This window comes from Mus caroli, chromosome 6 (genome assembly GCF_900094665.2).
Source record: "Mus caroli chromosome 6, CAROLI_EIJ_v1.1, whole genome shotgun sequence".
Classification (NCBI taxonomy): Eukaryota; Metazoa; Chordata; class Mammalia; order Rodentia; family Muridae; genus Mus; species Mus caroli.
This window is the reverse complement of record NC_034575.1, coordinates 84,190,727-84,201,589: the sequence shown is the minus strand read 5'-3', so window position 1 is coordinate 84,201,589 and position 10,863 is coordinate 84,190,727. Positions and strand designations below refer to the sequence as shown.

The 10,863-nt window shown below is 47.2% G+C and overlaps 1 protein-coding gene across 1 annotated transcript in view; it reads right to left on the bottom strand.

The window, feature by feature from the left end:
- Window positions 1-97: 97 nt before the first annotated feature.
- Rpn1 (ribophorin I) overlaps window positions 98-10,863 on the bottom strand; it is a 19,008-nt gene continuing 8,242 nt past the window's right edge. Inside the window, exons 4-10 of the mRNA XM_021165036.2 lie at window positions 9,754-9,963; window positions 8,094-8,286; window positions 4,413-4,512; window positions 3,019-3,157; window positions 2,811-2,930; window positions 1,582-1,827; window positions 98-458 (exon numbers count right to left, since the gene is read on the bottom strand). Of these exons, the coding sequence (XP_021020695.1) occupies window positions 276-458; window positions 1,582-1,827; window positions 2,811-2,930; window positions 3,019-3,157; window positions 4,413-4,512; window positions 8,094-8,286; window positions 9,754-9,963 (1,191 nt within the window). The 3' untranslated portion in view covers window positions 98-275. The remainder of the gene's footprint in view (window positions 459-1,581; window positions 1,828-2,810; window positions 2,931-3,018; window positions 3,158-4,412; window positions 4,513-8,093; window positions 8,287-9,753; window positions 9,964-10,863) is intronic.

Here is a 10,863-nt window from a genome sequence, read left to right as displayed (position 1 = left end):
CAGAATACCACCAATCAACTACTGAAATGCCTTTGCTCAAAACACAACCAAGTTTGTCTTTTAAACAGAATTTTTTGTCTAGGTTTTTGTTTTTTTAAAAAAAAAGGGAACCATTCAGAAATAAGGGACAAGCTTCCCCCATGCCACGGACGGGCCACTGCCACGGACGGGCCTCNGTGGTGTCTTGAGGCCTTGGGCTAACCACAACCTCCTCTTTCTACCTATCCAATGCCATCTGGAAGTCTAGGCACCTGGGCCTGCTCTGGAGCCAGGAGCTACAGAGCATCCAGGATGTGGTCGATCTTGGTGACCAGCTCCTGGCGTTTTCCTGAGCTGAGCTTCTCGTTCTCCAGGTACGTATCCTTCTTGAGCTTGCCAGCCACCAGCCTCTCTGCTTCTACCGCCGACTTCAGGACCAGCTCCTTGACCTGGGCGTCCAGCTTCTGCATCTCGCTCACCTGGCAGAGACAAGAACAGGACAGGGTTTGGGAGCCGTCCCCTCGCCCCACTCAATAGCCCCACTGCCCCCCAGGCCTACATATCCAGAGTGACACAAGAAGATTCAAAAACTCAGCAAAAGTAGTGCCTATGGCAGAGGGCTGGCAAGTAGGAAAACAGCCCAGGTCCAAACAGTGGCCTCATCATTTACATGGCACGTTCTTTTCAAATGACGAGTAAGATAAAGCCACGGAACCCCAGCATCGTGCCTAGGCACAGTGGGCTCCCTAAGTGTTCCTTCTCTCTACTGGGGCCAGACATCTGTTAGGACAGACCACTTCTGCTGCCCCAAGTGCCAGGCTCCTGAAAGTAGTAAAGGAGAAAGTGTTCTTTCCGCCCTCAAGGAGCTGACANGTAAACCCTCTAGGCACATGAATAATTGTTCCATGGTGGGTGCTATAAAGGAACTAAAGGGCACGGATGAGACGCAAGGTGGGGGTGGAGGAGCTAACAGGGAGCCTAACAACTCTGGGGAGCATTTTCTGTTACTGATAACTAGCTCGCATAGCACATGATGGTCAGGACTCTATACACTGACAAGATCCACAGGTACTGTCAAAGACTACTGGCCTCCCATTATCCATAAGAAAAGGGAAGCAGAGAAATTAGGTAATCTGCTCACATTGAGAGTCTAGATCANAGCCTGGGATTTATGTCTGGATGCATTTGGTTTATTTATTTACTTACTTTGAAAGACAAGGTCTTACCCTTTGGCCAGAATATTTTGTGCCCTGGGTGGATGTCATCTGAAAATACACACTCCCACACATATACACANGTCTAGCCTGCTGGGGTTACAGGCATGGCCACCCAGAGCTGAAGACTGGTATCTGGGAGAAACACTGCCCTGCCAGCCCCAAGGACACAGANCTGCAGAACTTCTCCAAGCCAGCCTACAGATACCAAAAGCTTTCTGTCCCACCACGAGCATGAGCCTGTGGTTCTGCACATATGGGACGGGAGAGCCACTGGAGCCTTGCCTAGCCCAAGGAGTCGGGTGGATGCTGCTTTCAGCCAGAAATAGTTCCTGGAGTGCAGCGTGTACTTTTCCACAGAAAAGTGACTCACAGCACTAACACTCACCCTGTCACACAGGTCCGAGCCCTCCGTCTTCAGCCTAGACTGCAGCACAGCAATCTCGCTGGTCACAGCCTTGTGCTCTGTCTCTAGGCTCTTCTTACCACTGTTGAGGGTAGAGATATCCCGGGACTGCTTGTATCTATTGACAGTCTCATCAAAGTGACGGTAGAGGCCCAGCCTCTTGTTGACCAGGGTTAAGACCTGCTCTGTGATACAGGCCACTTTCATCCTGGCTTCTGCAGCTGGATCCTGGAAGGTAGAGAGATGACNTGTCTGTCAACAGGCTCACTCTGACCTACCTGCCAGAGGATGCCTACTGCCACCAGCCAACAGAAGTCACCTCAGAGCACCAGGAGTCAACCCCTTCTGACACTTAGTGAGGACTATGCTCAACAACAAAGACTGGACGAGGCTTCACTTTCCAGTTCCCTGGGCACATGGACATGACAGGACAAGAATGGTAGACTGAGGCATGAAACTGGCAGGAGAGCTCAGCTCTAGCCATGGAAGACTTCAGGGAGGCCATCTTGCATCACTCCTTCTAAGGTTTTCAAGGACTTCAGGAAACATCGTGGACTCCTCCTGCCATTAACATCCCTTAGAGGCCCCACCCAGTACAGGCTGGCTTAGGTCTGGTGGACACAAGTCACTTCTACATACTAAATCCTTAGAAAGGTACGTGAATAGGATGCTTCTGGTGCCCAGAACAGGGCTTCAGGTTCCCCTGTCCAACAGTACTATTGCTAAGAGTGAGAAAGAATGGAGGTGAAGAAAAGGAAAGAGTCGACCTGAAGACAACTTCTGTGCCCGCAGCCCCAGGGACGGTGGCCTTCAGTCAGCAAGCAGAACTCCAAGGGAAGAAAGAAGGTGGTGGATGCCCCATGTCAGNGGGATCTGAACTCTGATGTCATCCTTTTACAAGGAGCTCCACAAGGGAAGGGACAGAAGCTACTGCTGACACGGCCAAGGGGGCACCCCACCTCCATGTTCAGAAGAGTAACAAGGAGCAAAACAGCAGTGCCACCGCCACCAGCCACTCAACCACNTTCTGACCTCACCTAGTGTCCAGGTTGCTTCTACAACCAACACAAGGCAGGAAGCAGAGACTTAACATGGTGTGCTGGTGATCGCATTCCCAGAGGTACAAGGTCCTGGGTACCTTATGGTGGAGATGTGTGCGACACATCACAGGGGCACTAGGACGCCTGACACAGAGGAAGAGAGCAGAGTACCTTGGTGATGGAAAAGTCCAGACGGACGTAGATGATGACAGTGAAGAACAGGATGTAGAAGGCGGCCACGACCAGCAGCGGCTCCTGCAGCATGAGAACCTTGTTGAACGTGTAGTGCACCTGCGTGTGAGCCAGGACAGAGAAAGGTGTCAGAGAAGAGCAGCTCACGTCCTGCCAACAACCCCAACCAAACAGCAGTGCCACTCACCACAATGTCCTGAATGTGCTGCTCGACNAGATTCTTCTTGTAAGCCACGATCACTGGGCGGCCGAACGTGTCTAGGTAGGTATAATGCAGCTCGTCTGGGGCGCGGCTGATATCGTAGGGACTGTCCACCTGGATGTTCCTGGGACAACACAAACACAGTCACAGCCTCAACAAACCACACCAACACATGANGGTATGGGCTGCACAATTCTAAGACGAAGGGGCAGCAAGAGGCTAAATTCACACACTTCACCCTGCCTACTGCCAGCATCTGGCAGCCCTTTCCTCCTGCTGCTGATTCAGCCCAAGACTGGACTGACATCTCCCTCCAGTGCTCACAAGGACAGTGTACAGCTTCCCAGTACAGTCCACCAGATTCTCCCAGAACCCGAAGAATGCCTTGAGAGTTATTCGGAATGCTCTTTCCTTAGACAAATCAGTCTCTTTCAGGGCTNGGGCACATATATTACTTTCTGGCCAGGCTTAAAGTCCCCATAAGAGTAACATCGCAGTAATTTAGCTTGAAGAAACAACTCCTCCCATGAACAAAGTGCGCGTCATCTGCTAATCAGAGTAGTTAAATGAACCTACAGAGGCCAGAAACCAGATAAAGTGACACAAAAGTATTAGCAGCTCGCACTAAGGACGGGAGCCCTGTAAGTGTCTGCCTGCTCCTACCAAATGGATTCCTGCAGATGCCCCTAGCTCCTTCCTAAAGTCAGTAGCTCTCCTCTGAGCACACACATCAGAAGTACTGGGGCTTGAACCAGAACCTCATGAAAAGTCTAATAGGCACTCTACCACTTAACTACATACACAGCTCCAGTCTCTGCCTTCCTTCCTAAACCTAGCTCTATAAGTTANACTCTATCAGACATCTCTTACCCAAACGGATCGGAAGGGATTCCTCTTGTTTGTTACAAAAGACTCTGAGATAGGAAAGTATGGAGCCACAGCTGAACCACTCGCTCGCTGGTAACACACCACAAAGTATACCTTTTATTTATTTATATTTTTAAAAGACAAGCACTTGCTAGGTGTAGCCCAGATTGGCCTGGAACTCTGTANCCCAGGCTGGATTCCAGCTTGAGATCCTCCGGGCTCATCTCCACATCCTTCCCTGGCGTTAGACGCCAGCCATGACTCCGTGTGACAGAGGCAACTCTGACTTCTGCTGCACACATATGAAGACTATGGCTTTGGAAGTTCCCAAGTNCATCTGTGCCCTCTAACTTTTCTCTNCCAGCATCAGTCAAAAGGTTCCACAGAAAGAGTTCTCAGTCAACGCTACTTAATGAGCACCTACACTGTACCCCTAGAACGCAGGTCCCCGTGAGGCACCAGGATGATCCTGTCAAAGAGATGGCATATGGGGGAAAGGAACACTGACTTACTTGGCTCCCTCGGGCAAGATGATCTTCACTGTCAGCGAATCTATCACTTGCTCATCAAACACGTGGTCTACAAACCGCATCTTCAGTGCATACTGGTCACCTGAAATCATCAACAATGCAATGGTGTGAGCAAAAAACAAGATGGCAGATAGGAAATTATAAGGCATGAACTTTCTCCTCTTACACAAAGGGAGAGATGTTATCAAGAGTTCGTGGGCAAGAGCCAGTAGGGTGAGAGTTAGTGGTGGCAGCATGGGCTTTTTGGCTTTTTTCCAATCTCCGCAGAAGGCAGAAAAACTAAACAGCAATGTCAAAATCCGAGGACCATTAAAACACAGCACCGTGCATTCTCTTCAGTTCAGTTCAGCTGTGCTTATTTATTTGCTAAAGATCACCATCACAGCTGGGTTTGGAGACGTCACAGGAGGAGGAGGGTGATGGGACCCTCACCTGAGCATCCACACCTCTCAAACATTTGTATAATAGTATGCCCTAATGTAGAGAGCAGTCTCAGGGCCTCCCAGGGAGGGACTAGAAGAGTTTTCTGAGGAAACTTAGGGGGAAGGGGTTCTATATTTATAGCTATGGGAAGCCATCACCCATGCTGACTTCCCAGTGTAGCTCCCTTAGGATCACCCACACACCTGCCAGTAGCCCTCACCTAGATTCTCTAAGTCCAATAAACACTGGCTCCCCAGGTGGAACCTAACATTGCTTTGTCACAGGGACATTAGAGGAGATGGGGGGACATGGCCTGGTCCTCTCCATCCCAGGGAAAGTTGTCACAACACATCATCAGCCACAAGACCCGCAGGTGAGCAGTGTCTGTGATGGAGAGCAGGGGAGGTGCATGGCCAGTGACGGGACCAAGGAGAGAACTACAACAGGTAGGTTTCTCTACAACNCTGAGCAGGTCAGCAGATGAATCCCAATGCTATGTCCCTGGCTCAGCAGGAGAGAGATAGCCTNCAGAGACCCCCTACATCCTAGCTGTCCCTGAAAAGTTCACAAGGCTACGAGAGCAACCCTTCAGAAAAAGAATAAAAACTATAAAATGCAAACTAGCCAAGTGAGCAGTTTCTTCCACACCATCCCCAAACAGTACTGGGAACTGAACCCAAGACCTCGCACGTTAGGGAAGCACTCTGCCCCTAAGAGGTAGCCTCAGAGGCCAAGGAAGCTCAGAAGGCAAGCTTGGATGCTACACTAGTGTAACAAAGGACTGAACCATGCAAAGGATGGCCTAACAAGCCTACTTCAATCATACCAGAGACCAGCATTAAAAAGGTAAAGATGCAGGTTGTAGAGAGAGCTCAGCAGGTTAAGGGCACTGCCACCAAACCTGACAGCCTGAGTTCAATCTCACCATATGAAAAGAAATAATGACTTCCACAGCTCATCTGTGACCTTCGAATAAGTGCTTTAGCAAAGATATATGCGTGCGTGCACACAAAATAAACATGTAAATAATACAGTATCTATTTATCTATTTATGATTTTTTGAGACAGGGTTTCACTACATAACAGCCCTTGCTATCCTGGAACTCTCTGTAGACCAGGTTGGCCTCAAACGCACAGAAATCTGCCTGCCTCTGTCTCCTGAGGTGTTGGGATTAAAAGTGTATGCCACCATGTCCAGCAAATAATGTTACTTAGAAAGAGGGAGAGGGAGAGGGAGAGGGAGAGGGAGAGGGAGAGACACAGAGAGAGACAGAGACAGAAAAAACACAGAAGGCAAACATGCCTGTAATTCCAGCACTAAGAGTAAGAAGCTGAGGCAGGAGGATCTCAAGTTCTAGGTCCATTTAAGCTACACAATAAGAAAGACAATAAGAAAAATTAAAAATTATGAGAGAAAATGAATGACTGGCTACAGAACTCTGTTACCCTACAATCCTGTCATACCTCTGTGCTCTTCAGAATCAAGATTTTCTCTGTGGAATTAGACATGAAATATATAAGAAAATGCACTGTAGATGCTTACTGTTTTACAGAGATAAAATGTACACTAAGTTCCACAGCAGAAAGGGATGGCCAATGACAAGCTCAGAGCACTGAACAACAGTGTACTCACATACATAAAATAAATAAATCTTTAAAAAAAAAAGAAGAGAGAGAGGGGGGAGAGAGAGGAAGAGGAAGAGGGAGAGGGAGAGAGGGAGGGAGGGAGGGAGGGAGAGAGAGGGAGAGGGAGTGAGAGAGAGAGAGAGAGAGAGAGAGAGAGAGAGAGAGAGAGAGAGAGAGAGAGAGAGAGAGAGAGAAACTGGAGCTGGAATGACTCAGTGGTACCCTTGCCCAGGGCTTGATCCCAGCACAGAGAGAGGAAGAGAAGTCAGGGAGAGACACAGAATACAGGCAGTAACAGGTCATGAATCCCACACTAACCCGCACTTTCCCTACCACAGCTGCAGCCCATGAACCAAGGGAAACAAATCCTTCAATTCTAGTCAGTAAATGAAAGGGAACAGTAGAATTCGAGAATCACAAAGGGAAGACAGCACACAAGCTGCTTCCTAAGGAATGGGCACTGAGACCTCAATCAGGCCAAACCTTGCTCAGATGAGGGGCAGCTGTCAATTTTCAGGACAGGACAGAGGGTGCTCACTGTACTGACTGAGCAACCACAACTCCAGACAGCAGACTGCAGTGCAAAGGAAATGGGGAAGAAATCTATAAACTGAGGGGCTAAGAAATGTATTTTTAAAAGGGCAAAACTTAAATAGTATCTAAAACCATATAAGCAGTAATTTAAACACACACACACAACAAGCTTTTCCTCTCAGTACTCAGGAGATAGTGGCAGGTAGATCTCTGTGAGTTCGAGTACAGCTTGTTCTACACAGCCAGCTCAAGGACAGCCAAAGTTACAAAGAACCTGACCTAGAAAAATAAACAAAACAAAAAGGAAAATATGACAGGATGTTTATAATCATGGGCTCTGTTTTTAGAGATGACGTCTCACTAGCACTGGCTGGCCCAGAAGCACTATGTAGACCAGGCTGGCCTTTAACAGATCAGCCTGCTTCCACCTTCCTCTGCCTCCCAAGTACTAGAATTAAAGGTAGGTATGTGACACCATGCCTGGCATTAAAACTTTTCTTTATTCCCCTTACTTCTGGGCTTTAAAAATAATACTACTANTAATAATCTCTAATTAAGAGCTGGGTATGCCTTAGTGACATTTACTTGGATATGTGGGGCCTCTAGATTCAGTTTCCAACAATACACAAAAAAAAATAAATGTGGTCGAAGAGCAGTGAGCTGGGCCAGTTAGATGGCTCAGCAGGTAAGGGTGCTGCTACCAGTGCTGGCAAGCTGAGTTCTACACTTAAAACCCAAATAGGAGAAAACCAACTCTGCTAAACTGTCCTCTGACATCCTCAAATGTGCTACGGCATGTACACACCCGCAAATAAACAAATGTAAAATAACTGAGAGGAAAAAAGTTCAAAAACTACCTTAAAAGTGTAAACAGCTCTGCTCAGCAGTGACAGTAAATCTGAACTGAGAGCTCGNGCAGGCATTGCATTCACAACTGCAATTTCCTCCAGCTCACAAAAGCACTGGTATCTCACCCTTCTCAGAATAACAAGAGAATACTCTCCTTACATACAAGCACTGGCAAAATTAAAGAAAAAGTTAGCCCTTTGCAATCCTATTCTTACTATCTAAAACACTCACCCAGATTATAGAGGTATTCATAGCTTGGGAGGTTGTAACCAACGATGTAGTGTGTCTTCCACCCTCCAAAGAGAGGAAATCGAGGCCGGATTTCCATTTCCACAGAGTCATCCAAAATAAGGAGGTGGCTGGTGGAAACATTACCAATCTCATCCCGGTAATAGACATCCTGGGCGGCAGCAGGAAGGATGGTCTGCAAGAGAGGGGAAATGCCTTCCAGAAACTCCAGGAACCTCCGCAGAAATACAGCCTGCACCAGCCCTCTGACCGTAAACACTCCCCAAGGTTCCAGAAGGTCAGATAGCACATCTACTTCTTAATCAAGGATGAGAAGCAGATAAATCTTCTCAGCAGCAAACGAGATATTTGCAAAAGGAAATCTATGAAACTCCTAGTGGTTGAGTTACAAAGGTCTTCATCTAATAAGCTTACATATCCAAGCATACTGACAAACGCGTGTTCACGGTGAACATTTCAGAAATATGTACATATACAAAACTATTTATAAGATTTCACTTAAGACGAAGACACACTCAGTCTGTTAATCTTTGTAATGGTGTAGATGATTCTGAGAGGTCATACCCGTGCTTCTCAGTTGTGCCTTTCCATATGAAAGGTTCTTTCATTCTCTTAGCCCTCATATTTAATATCTGTATTACACACAACAGGAAGTTAATAAGTGTAAGTTTCAAAGTCTTTTGATAAACCTCAACTCTACTTCAATTGAAAATAAAAGAGCCTGCACCATGGTAGTGTACCCTGCAGCTGAGAGGTAGCACCAAGGAGCTCAAGGCCCCCTTCTGATACATACTAAGTTAGTGGTTGGCCTGGTTACACACCACCGATCCTAAAAAGCAAACAGCAGGGATGGGAAGATGGCTGGGCAGTTACAAGCACTTGCTGCTCAATCATGAGGACCAGAATTCAGACCCCAGCACCCATTTCAGGCAGTCCCCAAATGCCTGTAACTCCAGCTTCAAGGGATCCAACAGTTGTCGGCCTCTGCAGGTAGGTCACATACACTCACACAAGGCTCTTGCACACACAGAATAAATCCTTAAAACAACAAGGAAATGTTCAGGTGATGATTTTAGAATTTAGACCGTGAATATGATTTTTTCTTTATTGAAATTTTCTAAAAAACAAAAAAAACCAGTCTAGGTCAGGGGGTTCTTAACCTGTGGGTCATAACCCATTTGGGGTGGGGGGTGGGGGTGTCAAACAACCCTTTCACAGGGATTATCTAAGATCATTAGAAAACACAGATTTTACAATTTTTAATAGTAGTAAAATTGATTTTATGGTTTGGGGGGTCACCACTACACAAGGAACTGTATTACAAGGTCACACACAGTATTAGGAAAGTTGAGAACCACTGTTGTGGGGCCAGCCACATGTCTGTAATCNTAACACTTAGAAACCAAGGCAGGAGTGTCCTAAGTTCAAGGCCAGTCTAAGTTACACAGGGAGTTCCACACTAACCCTGCTANNGAGGGGAAAAGGAGAGCACTACTTACATAAACACAGGAACTTTTTTCCTTAAAGACCCTTCTAAGCAGTGATATTCAACATNGTTAGTTAATCCCCCCAAACTAAAAAGCGAAAGAAAGGACACACAGATAGTCACAGTTCCCACAGTGAACAAGGTGGCCACTCATACCTTAAAAGAACGAATGGAGGAGATCCCACTGTCAGGCTGCCTCTGGTAATCGTAGCGGGAGAAAGGCCCCTTCAGCACTGCGCCTGTGTGCTTCAAGTCCACGTTCTCTTCCACAGCAATATTGCCCCAGTGAGACACCTCAATGACCCGGGTCATACTGGTGATGGTCAGGAAAGGGCTATTGTTCTCGTAATGCACTTTGAAAGTGTCCTAGATGGGAAGGAAACAAGCAGTCCATAGCTTTAGCAACAGAGAAGCCCACACTAGCTTAAAAGAAACTAACGAGCACAAGCCTGGTCACCAAGCATCAGCACATGGCGTGTCTTTTCTGGACTTATTTCTNTGTATGTGTGCACCTGCAGCATGTGTGCCATGTGTGTGGGCCCTCAAAGGCCAGAAGAAAGTCCTGGACCTCCTAGATCTGTATTACAGGTTGTGAGCCATCAGCTATGGGTCCTGGGAAGTGGGCTCAGGGCCTCTCGAAGAGGAGTGGAACATCCTCTTAACCACTTTCTTTTCTTGTTTGCACTCAAACTTGTCACCTTCCTGACACTGACTGCTGAATGCTAGCATTATAGGCCTGCACCAGCCACTCCCATTTTGTTGTCATTTTTGCCTACAATCCCAATACACAACAGGCCTGAGGCACAAGGATCACCATGAGTTGAGGGCCAGCCTTGGAAACAAAGAGACCTGTCTCACAAAGATAAATAAGTAAGTGGCTGGTGTGGTGACACACGCTCTTTCTTTTTCTGTGCATTATATTTTCCTGGCATATATGGCTGTGTGAGGTTGCCAGGTCCTCTAGGTCTAGAGTTACGGACAGTTGTGACCTGGGTGCTGGGCANTGAACCCAGANCCTCTGGAANAGCAGCCANTGNTCTTAACTACTGAGCCATCTCTCCATCCCAGGTGGGACACACACACTTTTAATCCCAGCACTTGGAGGCAGAGACAGGCGGATCTCTGAATTTGAGGCCAGCCTATTCTACAGAAAGAATTCCAGGACACCCAGAAAAACTCTGTCTAAAAAAAACCCTAAAAACCAAAATAAAAAAAAAAAAAAAATGGGAGCCGGGTGTGGTGGCGCACGCCTTTAATCCCAGCACT